This window comes from Columba livia, chromosome 12 (assembly GCF_036013475.1).
Source record: "Columba livia isolate bColLiv1 breed racing homer chromosome 12, bColLiv1.pat.W.v2, whole genome shotgun sequence".
Lineage (NCBI taxonomy): Eukaryota > Metazoa > Chordata > Aves > Columbiformes > Columbidae > Columba > Columba livia.
In genome coordinates, this window is record NC_088613.1 from 18270727 (window position 1) to 18288781 (window position 18055).

At 42.2% G+C, this 18055-nt stretch overlaps 1 protein-coding gene across 1 annotated transcript in view; it reads left to right on the forward strand.

Moving 5' to 3' along the window:
• Positions 1–3623: 3623 nt before the first annotated feature.
• ABCB7 (ATP binding cassette subfamily B member 7) overlaps positions 3624–18055 on the forward strand; it is a 42752-nt gene continuing 28320 nt past the window's right edge. Inside the window, exons 1-3 of the mRNA XM_065078009.1 lie at positions 3624–3831; positions 10416–10493; positions 12124–12210. Coding sequence (XP_064934081.1) covers positions 3664–3831; positions 10416–10493; positions 12124–12210 — 333 coding nt within the window. The 5' untranslated portion in view covers positions 3624–3663. The remainder of the gene's footprint in view (positions 3832–10415; positions 10494–12123; positions 12211–18055) is intronic.

Sequence of the window (18055 nt, forward strand, 5' to 3'; positions counted from 1 at the left end):
GCTGACGATTTCCTCAATGATCTTTAGGTTATTGCCCTTCAGGTCTGTCTCCTGCAGAATGATGAGGCTAAAGATAGAATGAGAAATGCGTTTCAAGTCACAGTGGATCAGCTCAAGCTCTGTCAGGATGACTGTTTTCCTCAGGCTGTTGAGAACAATGAGTTTGGTATACACTGATTTCTGTCTGTCTCCAAGCAGACCCTCTACTTCTACACTAAATCTGCAGAGAAACAGATTTTTTTTTATTATTTTTTTTGTGGCAAGCTGCTTTAGCAATGCAAGTTTATAAAACTCTCCTGTTAGCTTTCTGTATCTATAGCATGAGCTTTGTTCTCTTGGTTAGGTGACTTTGAGAGAAGCGGTTGTCATGTTTCTGGCCACTGTAGGTATATGGCCTCTTTTTCTTCCTGTGTCTCTCTTGAGGTTTGTGCAGTGCCTTGTGCAGGTATCAATAATCTGGTATCATGTAAATACGAGGTAGATTGGACAGGAACAGGCCACTGAGTTGGCAGCCCACTCGGGCAGCCTCACTTGATCATGGTTTCCACGCCATGGTCCAGGTGTTGCCGCAGGATGTCCATGTCTCCATCTCTTGCAGCGATGAGCAGTGGCGAGCAGTTTTTTGCAGATGCTGCTGGCAGGACTGGCTCACATGTCCAAGATGTTCATGAATTGCCAGTGGCCAATCCTGACCGCCGTGAAGAGTGGGGTTTGAGCCTTCACATCCAGGTTGTCCACCTTTGTCCCCTGGGTCAGGAGGACCTCCACGCTCTTAACATGGCCCTTGGTGGTGGCCAGGCATAGCAGGGTGCTTGGCACAAGAGGTTATCTAGGGACCGGTAATTGTCCTTGCACACTGCTTGGTTCAGCTCCTCACTTTCTCCGCTGTCGTCTTCACTTCTGCTGGGCTGGAGCACAGAGAACACCCTAATGAGCACTGGAGCTTTAGAACCCACCCCCACCCCTGTGGCTAATGGGGTGGGGGTTTCGTTGCAGATTTGATTCAAAAAGAAGGCTCAGTTATATTGCAAATGGAAGTAATCTGGAAAAGTAAAAAGACAGCTGTAATATTTCCTGAACACACAAGTAGGCATTTCCAAAGGAGAATTACTTTGATGGTGTTAAGCACTGCCACAGGGAAGTATAAATAATCTGGTATCAGGTAAAGGGAAAAAAGACTTAAATAGACAGTTAGTAAATAAGTTTACAAAGTAACAACACACATCTTTCTGGGGCCTGGAACAGTTCCTCCTGCCAAAGGCAGCCCAGGGGTGGACAAAGTCACCTTCCTCACAAAGGCTGAGGCACGTAGTGACAGCCGAGTGAAAGCCGGTATTCCCAGCCAGTTCCTCGAGCACAGGGGAAAAGCTCTGCCATAAAAATACCAAACTGGGATTGGTCTCGTGATGAACCGGGTCACCAGGCTCTCCAGAGCTTCCCAGCACGGCAGAGGCCCACTGCCTCACGTGCTGGCAGGCATGGTTGAACAAGTGGTCCCCCAAGAACCAGATCTCCTTTGGTGGCATCTCACTTGCATCCTCACTGTCCGGGGAGCCCATCCACAGAATGGATTTCTGGTGGCAAAGAGCACACAAGGGTTCAGGGAAACCTCAGCCCCTCTGGAAGGACCTTGGTAAAGAAAGCCTGGAGAGGGGAAGATGCAGGACCCAGCTTAAGACTAAATACAGGTGTAAACTCAAAGGAACAAGGAGAATGGTACAGATAAACATGTAGGAGGAGATAAACAAGAGCTAGTATATAGCATAATACTAGCAAGTTATTTTTGCCATTATAAACCATAAATGTTGCTGTTGTTTCTGCTGTTAGCACTAATCAGTATGACACGTGTACAGGTGTATGGAACACACTCTTCTCTCTGTATTTAATGAAGACAAGACTGTCATGATACAGTTGTCCCAGAATAGTATGGTGAGGCTTAACAATACATTTATTGAGGGATTTTGTAAATCTCCATTAGAAAAGCATTAAAGCTATGTCAAATATTGTGATACCACAGTTCAGGGTTCTTTTGTGCACATACAAGGTATTCTGTGTGGCACATGTCCAAAGAGCTTCATATGTTGGAAATACTGTACATGTCTCATATGGCTGGGAGCCTGTGGTGTGGGTCAGGTGGATCCCGAATGTGCTGTGTCTGCATACGTGCACTGTGTCTGTGAAGGCTGTCTTGGCAGTGCACATGGAAACATTGCAGAAGCCTTTGAAATCCCTCAAAAGATGTTGCAGTATTGGTCAACTTGTCGGTCTGGGCTGTCCCTGACAGAGTCACGAATTTCCCATTTTGCCTGGTCAAACTTCCATGTTGAAAAGGGCACACGGAAGGAAGCAGGCGTATGGAAGCCATAAGGCTAGAATTTGTTTTTCTTACTGAATGATGATGCCACTGGGCGGCACTGTTCAGACCAAGCTCTGCCAAATGCAATTACGATGAAGAATTAAATTAGTGACAGAGAAATGTCGCCTCTGTCGTTTAAAGCGAATCCCAGTCAGAAGCAAAGTTGCGTATCAAAGCACAGACTAGAGAAAGCCTGCCTCATTAAAAATCAGCTTTAAGCCAATTGTCCCCTTCTGTCTGTCTGTCTTTCTGCTCTGCAAATGAGCTTACAACCCTCCCTCAAGGCAAGAGCATCAGTAGTCAAGCTCTGGTAGCTTTGAAGAAATCTTTATGTGATTAAAAATGCCACACAGAGTTACAGCTTCCTCACGGCTCTGCATGCCAATCAGATGAGAGTGTACCAGCCATTGTGAATTTAATCCACGGCATGGCTTTATCTTCCTAAATCGGTGTTTAATTAGGAACCATGCTATTGCTGCGTTATTCAGCTCTCAAAGGCTGAGCTGAGAGCTGCGTTAGCTAAAGGAATTCTCTAAGGTATCTCAAGGCTTTAACACAGGGAAAGGTGTGGGATGCAGCTGGGTCTGTGCAGGGACGTGCCAGGCCATGCGTCAGCTGGGTGACCCCATCCCCGCTGGCCGCGCTCCCCCCACGGCTCCGCAGGCCCAAGCCCAGGAAACCGCCGGGGCAGCTGCTCTGCGGGGTCCCTGAAATGTGCCGAGAGGGACGTGTGCCAGCTTGGGCCCCTCTTCTGTGACCGTGACAGCGGTGTCCGGCTGTGCATGGGGACAGCATGAGAGTGCTGATGGGTGGTTTGGAAGAAGCACCCCATGGAACAGGAGAGACTTTTCAGAGCATTGCCATGTTAACGGAGCTGCTGGCCAATATGAGCAGTGCTTGATGGTGTGTGGTATGGGCTTGAGGACCCTCGTGTTTCAACAGTCCAGTTTCACAAACAGGCTGGACAGTCAGAATAAAAATCCTCCTGAGGAGGTGGCAGCTCGGGAAGGGCTTGGCCGCTCCTCAGCTCGGCAGGGAAGGGTCCATCCCCCTCAGGGCACCGCGGCAGGGCTGAGGGCAGCCTGTGCGCCCTCCCGCCTCTTAGCAGACCCAGCGGGCGGACACACCGCAGGGAGCGGCGGCTGGGCGAGGACTCCCCAGGGCGGGAGCGAGGTCCCGGCGCTGCCATAGCGACCTGCCCGGCCTCCTCCGCCCCGCGCCCGGGTCGGGAGCCGCGCTCCGCCCCGCCGCTCCGCCCAGCGAGTCCGCCGGCGTCCCACAATCCTCTGCTTCCCGGCCCTCCCGACATGGCGCTGCTGGGGGCTCCGCGGAGCCTGGCGGCAGCCGCGTCCCGCAAGCGGAGGCTGCTCGCCCTCGCTCTGCTGCGGCCTCCGGCGGCCGCCGCCGCCTGCGCGCACGGCTGGCTGGCGGGAAGCAGGCGGCCCCGGGCCTGCGCGGCTCCGAGGAGCGGTCAGGTACGTGGGGGCGCCGGGGGCGAGCGGTGAGGGGCTGAGGAGAGGCGCTGAGGAGAGGCGCCGGGCCCCGCGTCCCGCCGTGCTGTTCCCGCGGGCTCTGCGAGGGCGGCCTGTTCCGTCCTTGCCGTGCCCGGTGGTCAGCGCTCGGCACCCGCCCGGGCCGGGGTGGGTCAGGTACCGCCGCTTGGCTCCCGGAGGTCGCCCGTGGGGCGGGAAGGGCCGGCGGGGCCGCGGCGGTGCTCGCTGTGCAGCCTGCGGGGAGGGCGGTTTGGTCGTGAGCGATAAAGCCGTGGGCGCGTTTGGGCCCGGCCGGCTCCAGGCTGGACCTCCCTCCGCTCTGGTGCTCGTGTATCGTCCTGTCTGTTTGTGGTGCGTTCCATCGGCGTTTTGTGGACAAAACCGTCTTTTTTTGTGGGCAAGCATTATAAAAGCAATGCCTTTGAACTGGTGCTAAACTTTAGAGAATAACTTATCCTGACAGCTAATTTTGCCGTTATATAGGGAAAGGAAACTGGAATTGTTTCTGTAACACGTTCTGGTGAATTTTTGTTTTGTTACAAGTACAGAATCAAGTACATATCTCAGAGTGAAGGAGTCCAGCTTTCAGTAATTCATATGCGTTTTTCAAAGTGAGGGAAGGAAGCATATTCCAAAGATTGAGTGAATGAACTTTCTGTAAACTCTTGGCCGTTATTTGTGTGTGATAATAACCTTTTTCTTTCCTCCTTCTTCCTTCCCCCAAGTGTATTGTGCATGTTTTGTGTTTGTTATTCAATAGGAGGCTCAAACTTAGTGTTTTGGAATTTTTTGTTTTAATGTCCTTTAAAATTTTGGGTCTAGTTCACATAATTTTTTCAATGTTTAATTGAATCTGCTGACAGAAGAACATGCAGTGTCCTGTGATTTCAATTTCCTTTTCTTCTTCCCATTTTTCAGCTAGTTCAAGAAACATTGTGTTTGCACAGACAGAAGTGACTGTCAAAAGCTGGCTGGGCACTTCAGCAGGTTGTATTTCAGAGTGGTCATTGATTTTTATGAATTAGGTAATTCAGCATTTTAAAAATCATCTGGCATCAAGTATGCGAATCCTCTTTTAGTTTGAGTTATTTAATTATTTTGCTGTGTTTGTACACTAATGAAAACCATTTTGAAAACTCTTTTTAAATGCGCTTCTTCTGAAAGCTTTTCTATATATTAAAAAAATGAAGAAACACACCTGGTTTTACATTTAAAACAACATAAACTTGTTTGCCATGGTCCTAAGCTGCATGCTTCACAGTCGACTAGGAATAAAGTTTAATGAAAATAATGTTTTTTAGCATGTGTTCTCGTGGAAGCCTCTGGGCTACTGTGTGATGACTCAGTAGCATGTGGGGAAGCTCTTCTTTTACCTGTATTGCTGTATTCAAGGTGTCAGACATGGGTTAGATTTTGCAGTAGCTTGTTGAACATAACCAAGGGTAGTAAATGTAAAATAAATGCTCATGATCCAGCCTCTTCAGCTGGCAGGACCCAACTGCATGTGAAATCCAGCCAGCTGGCTTTGATGGCATATCGTCCCCAAAGCATTCCGAAATAGTAAGGGCCTTCCCACGAGGGCGCACCTGGTGTGACACGGTTATCCCCAGCGACACGGTGCTTCTCACTGCTGTAATAAAATGGCTTTTGTGAGTAAAATCAACTGCACAAGCACAGTTCTGCTTCTGTTGATGTGACTATGCAAATAGCAAAGGTTTGTGACAGCAGAGCTGTGTCAGTCAAGAGTCGTGCCTTTTACAGCTCAGACTGGTAAACACTATAGCCACAGCTTAACTTGTGAGCAAAAACACGATCAAAGGAAGGAAAAAGCTCTGAAGTGTGACCATAAAAGCAAAGTGAACCATTGTTTTTGAAGAAGATGAGTTCAAGCGCTTGTCTGCCACCCTTCTACTCTACTTTGCATCTGTGCAATACTTTATCAGCCTGTCTTCATTGTTTCATGCTGGTTCTAAGCTTTTTTTCTTAGCTTACAATTAGTTGTAAGCGTAATTGTATTACAATAATACAATCTATATATGTTCAATGACACTTAGTAGAGGGAGATTCAAATGAAGTAGAGTTGTTTGGGTGCTGTTGCATTACAGACCCATGTTGTTCTTCCCTCACACTTACATTTTTCAGCAGTTTTGATGACAGTTTTGCTTTTCTGAGTAATGTAACATTTGTATCCTGGAGAGGAAAATAGCTAAGTTTCTGGAGGGGAAAAACATGTAGCATCAGTATTGTGGAACTGTGATCAGACTCTGTTTCTTGATATTAAGATGATTTTTTAAATTTCCATAACTGTAGCTTGACTTGTCAAAACTCATGCTTTGAAGTGAGGATCTCTGCTGAGGAGTAATAGAGAGAATGGGCATGTTGGATGTGGCCTGCTTGGTGAACTTGGAAAAGTAACTAGAGACTGTAGTTTTTTTCTAGAAAGCTTAGGATTTTTTTTTTTTTGTGGAACAGTTTGCCTGCATCGAACATAAAAACAGGGAGAAATTCTATTCAATCCAAAACTGAAATGGAAGGAAAATAGCATTTGACTGAAAAGGTCCAACAGCCTTTAACTTAAGGATAATTATTTTACTCGGTGCCTATATAAGTCAAGAAATACACTGAGGGGGTTGTTTCAGAGATGGGTTTGGCAGTTGTAGAAAGCAGGGCTTTGTAAATTAGTGTAAGTATAACGGTAAAAAATAGACTTACTTTTCCCTCATATTATCTTGCCCTTCCAGCTGCCACTTGCCATGATAAAGAGCACATTCTTCTGCATAATTTAATAATACCCCTTGCTCTGGAAGTGGTTATAAGAGAAGTTTCAGGTGTTTTCATTAAATGTATTTATGTTTTGCCTTTTTTTTTTTTTTTTTTTTCCCTGAAGCCTGGTCTGTTCTGTAAAATTATACTTAGGTTTATTGTCCAGACGTCATTTCACATGTCACTGTGCATTGCTAAATTCCCTTCTCTGGACTTTGGTGTGGTTGAACAGCTTGATGCATGGGAACTATAAATCAACAGTCTCTGTTAGTCAACAGTCTTTATTGACAGATATGTGCTTTGTAAGGGAGTATATGAAATTCCTTAAATTTTCAAAATCCCTTTAGACAGAAAGTATTGCTGCTGAGCAGAGCAGCAATCCCATATGTCTATAAAAATGGACATCTAATAATACTGAAAATTTTTGTGAGGAAGGGTGTATAATGAAGTAGAACAGATGGACATATTAGGACTTGCTCTGAAAGTCTTTTGGGGAATACAGGGGTGCACAGGGTGAACAGCAGTCCCTGGAGCAGGGGTGCTGTGGTGTACGTTGGGGTACCTGCTGTTGATGCTATGTGGCTTTTCCGTTCTGCCATTGGGTTGTGTTTTACCAAAATAAGCCAAATGTGAGAGTGTATTAGTGAGATGTTACAGGGAAATCTCTTCGAGGTGTATTTTTGTTAATCTTCTTGGTGTCATCTGCTCTGGGTGTGTGTACAGAGCAATTGTGTGTTGGCTGTTGTTAAATGTTAACTCCGCTTAAGTTATATTGTTCATATTGGCGACAGTTTAGTCTATATTTATACCTGAATATTTTCACCTTTTCTCTCGTCTTCCTCTGCTCTCTGCTATACATCTTTGCAGAGTTTGCAAACCAAGAAAAATTAACAGTGGGACTTGAATATTGCCCAGGTACTTGAATCCTACCTTTGGCTATCTTTTCTGTTACAGTTAGTTTAAAAAAAGCCGTTCCCATTGCATCTGGAACAGCACGTAACATACTCCAGAGAGAAGCTTCTAAGTGTGGATTTGACCTTGTGCAAGTGTGTTTAATCCCTGTTGTTTGTTTGTATTTATAGTATTTAAATTACTACCAGCAGTCATGACACTTTAGCAATATGACTTTTATGTGCAATCAGTGCTAGACATCTGTTTCATCCTTTACAGTTTATAGAATCATATCAAAAACACATTAAAATAACATAATGGTGCAGAGTCAGGCATTCTAAAGTTAGGAAATGCCAGAATTAATGTTCCCTGCGTAATTTCTTAAATTCAGAAATAAGCAGGACTTGCACCTGCTCCTTTAAAGCAATAACTGTTACTTTGATGTGTTGCAATAAGGTTCAAGTATGCCTTTCCTTTGTAGTCTTAAATCTGTCGGGAAGGAGTTGTAGTGAGGGCAAGTGGAGTCCCAGGCCTGCCCGCGGGATGTGCAGAGTGACAGGATGAGCTGCTGTCCCGCTCGCTTGGGCAGTTTTCTAATAATACTGTGATGGCCAGAGGACTTAGCAGTTATTCACCTTGTTTAATTCTTTATTTCTTTGCTGAAACTTGGGGTTTAGCAGGAGCTTGGGAGAAAGTTGAAACCTCCAGTCTTCCAGGCTCAAGACTGAAAATCAGAACAAGTTTTTCCTTGTACCTTGTGCAAATCTTTTCAGCTTTTTGCTGTATTAGTCTCTTAACCCCATGAGAGTTAACAGCTTCAGTCAAGTAAGTAGGCTATCCAGTGCAGTAACTGAGACCAGACTGGTCTCAGTAGGAGTTGTTTCTGTGACACTGTGTGTCTCATATGTCACTCAGAAAAGAGCTTTTTGAACATTGGGGTCAAAGTATATGAATTATTAGTAATATATTTTTATGATGTCCTATGAGTACACTCTAGAAGAACAGTAATTAGCTTCTTCCCGATACTTGTTGGGGCATCAGTTGTCTACTCCCATGTACTAGGAATAAACAACAACAACAAAATGCATTCAGAGTTAAATACCTGAATTTCAGTTCTTATGATACTAAAGATTTTCTTTTTTCCAAGCAGGACAGAATGGTTCTGCTCAGGAGAGGTTCCAGCTGTAGGGGACAAGAACTCAATCTCATTGCTGTGAATGTAGGACTCCTTGGTATTAAGGCTCCCACCGTGGATCATGTCTCCACTATAAATCGTGAATTGTCATGGTTTAATCTGTCCTTCTGAATGGCCTCTGGTGGAGCAGGTGGAGTTGTATCGGTGTAACTGTCTTTGCTGAATTAGAGAACGCTGCTGCCTTCTGTATTGGTTGTACAACTTCATTTGGTGTTGGTTTCTCAGTATGTCAGGTAGAGGATACTGCTAAGGGTGCGTACTCCTCCTCTTGCATGTTGGTGGGACCTTTTATCCAAAATAACCTTGCCTTTGTAGTGATTACACTAATTTGGTATGTACTGAAGCATCTCGAAGTCCTTCTCTTTTTCCATTATATTTTCTGTTTGTGAAATGGTCACTGTCCATATGCAGAGCCTATTAGTTTAGATGGAGACCTCTGTGGTGTCATGAAACTGTAAAGTTAGGGCTGTATTGGCAATTAAGTGCCTTGTAAATAAAGCTCCTTCATTTAACCCAGGTCCTGGGAGCATCAGGGCTGTTTACCCAGGTCACTTAGGGCAAAATGTATAGTTCTAATATTTATTCTTTGTATGTGATGTCACGTAATGGAAATGTTTGAAGTAAGTAGGTCCAATGTGGTGACATGAAGGGGAATGATCTTAATTTTCTTTAAAAAACCTAAATGATAACTTATGGTATGTGTCTTAGGACAGGAGCAAAGAAATGCTTAAGGCAAGGTATAAAATATATGATGTTGCTGCTGTTTGTCAAGGTTAAAAATATCCTTTTTGTGATCAAATTATTATTTTTCGTTTTTGACATTTGCCCTGTGCCTTGGGCTGATGAGCAGTTTTTTCGCTGTTTGGCTCTGTGGTAGTGATTTTTATATAGTGTAAGATGTATGGTGTATTGTGGCAGAGCAGTAGAAGATTTAATATTGAGTGTGTCAAAGATGATGTGGCAGCATCGTTGCCCACCAAACAGAGGTCCCTGTTTTGCCACTGGGGAAGCGCTGCCAGCCAGTCGATCTAAGGAAAATAAATGGTCCTTTGAAACTCTTGTGGAAAATGAATGGGTCTCAGTGTAACATGTAAAGTGTGCTACAGTTAGTGCTGGGCAGTACATCTGTTAAAGATGCATTGATGGATATGTGAATATGGGGTATTTTGTGTCCTACCTACCTAAAACTTGTAGTCAGCCACGCTCTAATTTCTGGTAGTCGCAGTGCTTCCCAGTCCAGAGCTGTAGCTTTGATTTGCCTGATGGTCTGTGAGACAAACATGGCATGAGCTGAGCCAAGGTGAGTTGGAAATGAACCTATAAGCATAAGAATAGCAGTTTGTAATGAAAAACAGAACAAAAGAATATTTCAAAGGAGACAGAAGACAACCTGGGAGAAAATTTAAATGAGAGGAAAGGGAAGACTTTGGGCTTTCATGGTACAAAAGAAATGAAGTCTGATGGGAGTGGGGATTCAGGGAAGAGAAAGGTTCATTGTCACTTAGCATTTTTAATGGTTGAATGTAATTTATTTTACAGCTGCTCCCCACCAGTTTTCTTTTTCTGTGGTCAGTTGTTAACAAACAAACCCATCTGCCCTATTTTCGTCTTGTGCTTGTTTACATAAACCAGATTAATATTCTCTGAATGTGAAGTGCATGTTCTGCATGACTCCATTTTCACTTCCATCCCCCTCGCCCCCCTCTTTATTTTGTAGATTCCACCAATCTGCAAACAAAGATCATGGCAAAGTCTGGGGGGAGAATTTTCAAGACCATTATTAGAGGCTTCAGAGGTAGGTATAAATTGTTTTTCTTCCTACTTACTTGTAAGTCAGAGGAAACTCAAGCCCTTGCAGCACCTTTCAGTTTAGTCTGCTGTTTTGTTTTAATTCCACTGTTTACAGTTTTAACACGGAGCAATTTAAACAGCAACTTATGTTTCTGCTTCTAAAGAATGAGGTAACTTTGCTTAGAAGCGTCAGACTTTTGCGCTCTCCTCAAGAAGTCTTTTTGAGTCTCTACATACTAATGATAATACAGTAATTTATAAAGAAGAGTTCTTAAAAATGGAAGTTTTGTGTGTTGATACTTAGATTCATGGTGTCAGGCATAGAAAATATCAATGCATAGAAAGCTGTGAGTTTTCCTTGAATATATAGGGCTTTATTACTTCAAAATTCTGCTTAGGTTGTAGAATATCAAGAAACATTGGAAGTTTATTCTCATCATTCTGAGTGCCAGGATGTCAGGCTATTATTCCTAAGAAGCGTGCTTACCTTTACACTCATTTAAACATAAGGAAGATGCGATTTTTTTTTTTTTTTTTACTGTTCATGGAATAATTATGACAGAGTTTTAAGTAACACGCTTCGCTTGAGTGAAGTTAGGTGATGTATTTGTCTCGGGTTTTTGTGTTTCGTGTTTTTGTTTGTCTTAAGCACCTAAAATCGTTTGAGGGTCACTGGGACTTCACAACATGGAATCTGCTTAGATTGTTATTATAATGTTTTTCTTTAAAATATGAAAAGCGAAATTTTGTTTTGGAAAACCCTGAGGTCTGCTCTCAAACCATGTACATAAAATGAGATTACTAAAGAGCTTTTGTGTAACCTGGACCCAGAAATTGTCAACATGTAGCAAATCTTTTAAGCAAAATGCAGAGTCTTTTTGAAAAGCTTTAACGCGTCAATTGTTTGTGGCAGGCACTTTGACATTGAACTCGGAGAAACGCCTAGCGGTATCGAGTTATTATGCTTTAGTACATCTATGTGCATTCATAAATTCAGAATTTTTCTCTGTATTTGTTTAACAGGCAATCTTGACCACATGCTAAGAGGAGTGAGCATTAGTTTTTAAAAGCAGGTTGTTTTCCTCACTGCACCTGCACATGCTGTACATGGATTGCAGCGGGGCTTCGGCACTGGGTTCACTGGGACCTTTCATAGGGCACCAGTAGGCTGTTCCCATCCTGATGGGAAAGAAAAGTGTAAAGTGGATTTATCTACTTATTTTGCACCCAAGTTACTCTTTATGTACATGGAAGGGGAATTATTAAGTGTGTTCCATTTTATATATTAATGTGCCTGAGCACAGTTATCCTCCAGAACTTTGATTTCTTTTTTATGTTTTTTAGTCCACTTTCTAGTTTTTAAGTGCCCTTTTAACTGAAATATTTAAAGCTCTATTATCTTTACCTCCTGACTGCTTGGAACATGCTTTTTACTTTACTGCCAGATTACAGTCCCTTTCTTAGTATTGTTTCCTTAAGCAAGGCAAGATTTTTAGAGAGGTGATATCTTGTATTAAAGCAAGCTGATATAGTTGGAGGATGAGGGAGGGAAACCAAACCAGTGTTTTTTTCTCTTGGCTTTTACTTGAATGTTTCCTGAGGTTCTTGCAAATTGAATTCTCATTTTTACACAGATCCTACCGAGGTGGCGACTGATAGAGAAGAGAATGTGTTGGCATGGTCATGCAGGTGGAGGACTTCACACAGATCCAAAGGAAGGGGTAAAAAATGGCTTAATTAGTATTGCTTTTTAAATAAAAAATGTGATCAGCTTGCCCCCCCCCCCCCCCCCCCCCCAAAAAAAGATGAAAACCCCAAACAACAATTTGTTGAGTACTATAGCAGAGTAAATACTGTTTAATTGCTGATGTAGGCTTTCTAGCTCTTAAATCACCAGGTGTTTATAATAACTGTGTTGAAGTGCTTTGGTTGTTTTATTAAAAAATGTAATTTTACTGTCATACACTCCTTTGAAATTGTCCTGTGTTATGTTATTTTTTTTTCTTTTCACAGAAAGCGTGTTCCATTGTAATTTATTGTGGCTTGTTTTTCTTGTTTGTGACTGATATTTCCCTGGGACTTGGCATTCAGGATAGTACAAATCAGGTTGTGGATACAAGTTAGTGCATCACTTGGTAAAATTGCACTTGAAGCGGGGTAGAGAGAGAAGTAATTAAACTGCATGTGTTTATACTTATATCATATGTGTTAACATTAAATCTATTCTGACTGTTTTTATATTCAGGAAGCACGTGTTAAAATAATTATGATAGGTATGCAAAGAGAAGCAGTATCTTTTATTAGACCAAATTATTACAGTTAGAAAAGGAGGCAAGCTTTTGGTGAAAACAAAAATATATAAACTTTGCATGATTAAAATTGCAGAATCCAAGCTCTCCAGATTATGTAACTTTGGTTTCCTTGCTTTAAATGCAAGCTTATTTCTGCTGCTTCGTGTATTTGCCGGACAACTCTTTGTGATGATTAGAACTTGTTTAAATTTGCATGGGATCTTCCTAGCAAAACCCATATTGATGGCAAAGTGGGATTTCAGGGCAGAATCCAGGTCTCTCAGGGCTGGTTGGCTCATGCTGAACTGTTCTGTTGGCGTATTTTCCACAGCCTCACTTGTAAAAAAACTGAAGAGTTCAGCGGAGGATTTCCTCTTAAGTTTCGATCTGAGTGTTGTCACTTCATTGAATCCAAACACAATTTGTGTTACAGGCAGAGGTCAGGAGAAATGCTACCAAAATGTATGCTTTGGTGTTAGGAGGGAATTTCATAACCTAAAGTATAGCCAGCTTGTTTTAGCAAAAATCTGTGATCTTTTCTGCATAAGGCACAGGGGGAAATAGAATAATCGGACGTCTTCACTCAGTGTCTCTGCATGTTACATTAACTTCAGATTAATTTTAAGACCCTCTTTGTAACAGCTATAGGCCTTTTCAAAGATTTCCTGGCCAAGCAGACTTTAAAGCTAGCAGACTATCCTTCTCAGTGTTTAGTCTGATTAAATATGTTATGGAATATAATGGCTATAGATTGCATTTCTCCTGTAAATGGGAGGAGGGTGTTATCCCCTGTATTGTCACTTTGGTGATCATGCATCTGTTGGCCTTAATTATTTGTTCTTGTGGTTTTTGGTTTTTTTCCCTACTAGAATTTCTGTTTGCCTGGGTATATTGATTAGCCGAATGTTTCCTGTTTGCTGTCTTAACTTCATTTTTCAGGACTCCATGGAATAGAGTTTAGAACAAAGTCACCCTCATATGATTCAGTTGCAAATCCATTTCACAGACTCAACTTCACAACTGACCCATCTTCAAAAACACCACAAGGGGCTCTTTATTCATTCTTTAAGAAGCTATTTCCTGAAATACAGACCTCTCTCAACTGAACCCCTTTGCATGTGATTGGCAACTTCCAGGACAAATCTATTTAATTGTTATAGGTATTGCATGTGTAATCATAGTGTATATTCTTTGGAATTACTACTTTTCAAAGGTTACAGTTTGGCATCATTCAGCAATTTACATTTCAGGGTTTTCTCTGGCCAGAAAGGAAGTGGAAGCTTCTGTTTACCAGACCACCAGTAACACTAAGGAACACTGGATATTCCTTAAAGTTAACACTGACTACGACTGTGTTAGCCAGAAATTTTGCTGGCAGCTGATATTTTTTTAGTCTGGTAGGCAGTGTAAATATTCCAGTGGCATTACCTGTTCACCCATTACTTGCAGTTGCTCCCATATAAGCCAATCCCCTGAATTTTTTATTCCAATAAGTGGAGCTATAATGTAGTTAATCTAGGACATTGTCAGTTAAGGCTGTTGTCTCAATAAACAACTGTCAGCTGTTCAGCATTGCCCAGGAGAAAGCAGCAAGAGCTGGCTCTAGGTGAGGTGAAATGTGTGGAGAGTGGAAAAAACAGAGTAACACTGGATGCAAAAGCCAAGAGGTTCTCAGCAAAAATAGAGCAGGAAATCTGATGTTACAAGTGCAGTTCCTGCACTTGTGTTCAGTGCATAAAATACTGGCACCTGATTTACCACATGAGTATTTTTTCCCCTAGGATTACGCTTTTAGGAAAACTGTAGGTGATACACATGTCAGCTCTATTACACCTTTCTATCTTGCAAAGGTTTTTGACAAACCAGCCTGTTCATTCTGGAAACTGACTTTGGGACTGATGTTTTAAATTGCCCCTTTTGTAGCAGCTTCAGGCAATACAAAACTGAATACTAAGGATAAACACAGAGTGTGAAGGGCATTGATACCTTCGTCTCACAAGCAACTAAGAGAGAAGCTTACACACCTGGTTTCTTACAAAATAGCTTTTACTTGCTGCAGTGGCTGATATGAGAACAGTATCGTTCTTTACCACCTTTGGGTGGTTTGTTTTGTGTGTGGTGATCTTTCGTACACAGAACAGTCTACATTTATTCTTGAACAAAAAAAATCAGCATTTATTCAAATATAGTCATGTCATCACATTCTGGTACATCATCATAACTCTCCAAACCCTGAATTCCATCATGAATTTCTTGTGACTCTATTTCCTTTTTCCGTGTACAACAATCTATATTTACCGATATTCGTGAAAAAAATCGACATTTATTCAAATACAGTCATGTCATTATCTATTGTTTTGGGTTTTGTGGGGTCTTTTGAGTGCGAATCTTTTGGGGGTGTCTGCTTTTCTTGGGGCAGGGTCTGTCTGTCCTGCTGCATTCTGTTGCCAATATATTCTACTTTTTTACATGTATGTATGTATAGCCTGGACGCTATTTAAATTGACTTTTTAAATGAACTGTAACTAGGGCTTATTTCGAGCATCCTCAAAAATTCTGAAAAATCATTCTAGGGCTTATTCTTGGAGTTGGTCTTATTTTCAGGGAAAAAGGGTAAGTACTTTTTTCCCAAAGTTTATAAGGAAAATTCAGGCCCTAGTTTACAGTTATTTAAGCTGATAAGGTAATGAAAAAAAGAATCTTACCTCCTTCCTCACCTTGGTGTTTTGTTACATAAGTCACTGTATGGTCAGATGGTGAGCCAGTAGGAAGTGATCTAGCTGAAAAATTCCATGTTCAAATGCTGGGGATACCCACTCCCTCCCCAAACTACCCCTGCTGCTTCACTCGCAGCAAGCCTGAAACAATCTAAATAGCAGGAGGCATTTAGATTAAAAAAGAAAAAGTTATGTTCTCAGCCATGCTTGTTATCATGCTACTGAATGTGTAGGTTTGTCTGACTCTGGGACAAAACTCTGCAACAAACACTGAAGAGTTTTCTGATGGTTTTGTGAGGTGGATGGGTTCAGTGGGGTATTTCATGAGCTGTCGTGAGAAAGGGGCTGGGACTGTGCACTTGAGTGCTGGAAAAAGAGGAGGAAGCAGGGGAGGAAGCAAGGTGTTTGTGGAATAACCTCATGCGGATGCAAGACAGCTTGTGCTAGTACAATAACGAGGATGATATGGCTTCGTGAGTGAGTACACAGGGAGCCAGAGTGGGTCTTCTTTTCTTCGTCAGCAGTGACAGCTTAAATGCAAGTTAAACTACCATTTTCTTCCATCATGCTTCTGATAGCTCGTCATCCTGGCACAGGCTGCATCCACAAAGTCACAGGGTCAGCCCAGTGAATGCTTTGAAAGATTGAGTAATCTTGGAGATTGTGAAGAGGTGGGAAGATGGCTTTCTTTTTTCCCTCTTTAGGTATTTTAAAAGGTTCAGAACCTGGATGGGTGGGTGGGGGGGGCAGGAAGATGGTCAATGTTCTTTCCCTTGCAAATAGTCTTCAGTATTTGGTAGTGTGTTTTAAAAACATACAAGAGAAGAAAAGGCTTTTCTCCTTTGCTCCCTGATTTATCATCCTTTCCCTTCTATTCCTTTCGTTTCTGTAGAAACAGGCCCTGGAAGAAAATATAAAACATTACTATCACTTAAAAGGAGGTAAAGTAAATGCTTCTCTAAACCTTTTTATAGAGTGCAGCAAATCAAAACCGGGCCGGAGTCCACTGAGCAGATTGCTCATTTTAATTCTTAATGTTGCCACTTGTACATTTAAACCGTTTTCAACTTGTGTTTTTGTACAACAGTAACATTTATTTCATGGTAAACTTTGATGTAATGTGTGTGCATTTTGCATCTCCTTTGATATTTCTTCTTGTTCCTTTGCAAGGCCTTTGGCAAATGACTGTCTGCCTTCTGACTTCTCTTCTGAACGGATTTACTTCTGTTACCATTCACAGCCATGAAGAAACGGAAATAGATTCCTTGTTTGCAGCCAATGTCTTTTCTTCTTTTTAATAGCTTTTCTGTGCAAAGTCTGACTAGCCAATAGCAACATATAATTAGAACTGCTCTGGTTGCACTTTTGTGTTAGCGTGATACTATTTTTTTTACTTCCTTTTAACCTGTAAGTGATGATCAAAGATATTTTCCAAATGTTTGACCTGCTATTTATGCACATCCTTGGCTCAAATGGATGGATTCGTGTATACACTGCAGCAGGTACCTCCGTCTCCTGAATGGGTAGGACGCAACAGAAAGAGCTTGGCATCCTCTCTTCACTTACAAACCTTCCATATATTCATTTTTGAGAAGTCCTTTGAAATGTGCTTATACTGTGTAATGCTCCAATACATTTGCAATTGTTGACAAAACACGATCTCTCTTCCCGTTTGGTTTTCTTTGAAGCTATGAGTAGGAACACAGAGATGAATTTTCCGGTGCTTTTAAAAGCTTTTATTTATAGAATTGGCTTCCCTGGTTGCCTCAGCAATCTTAACTCTTAACAGAACTCTCTTTTGTTGTTCATTCACACTGGACCTTAACAGAGGAAGTCGAGGAGGGAGCATTTAAAATATATAAACTGGGGGGGAAGCAATAAAAGATATTGTAAAACTCCCCCTTTCTACTGTAATGAAAAGTTCTCTTTAAAAGGTGTAGACTAATTTTTTCCTTCCCCACTCCTCCCTGATTACAAAATACTGCCTGAAATGGCAAGATTAGCTGCTACTTGCTGCCCTCCCTTCAGCTTTAGATAACCTGCGTGTCTTTCAAGTTAACCCCAGGGTAGCCAAGACAGAAAAGCTGTTGATACTTGGACTGTGTGTTATTGCATGTGCTGTTACTCTCAGTTCGGTAGCAGGGCTGAGGCTTCAGCTAATATATTCTACTGAACTCCAGAGCTGAATGTATTTCAAGTGTTAGTGATACAGACATCTGTCCACCTAGAAAATAGCCTATGGTTCTGTTAAAAAAAACCCCAAACAACCTCAAACCAAAACAACCTGACCCCCAAACCTCCAAAACCCTAAACCAAAAAAACCTGATATTTCTCAAGAAGGCTTGTTAACTGAATTGTGGTCTTGTTTAGAGCAAAATTTGAGGTTTGTAGAGGAGAACCTATCTGAAGGACTCATTAAAAATGGATGTAATCAGTTAAGCTAATGTACGGCCGTGTACATCTCAGCAGTCTCATGAAACCCCATGACCCAACGTTTGGGGTCATTCTGTGGAACAAAGTGGTGACGTGAGAAGCTGAGCTAAGGCCACTGGAATAGT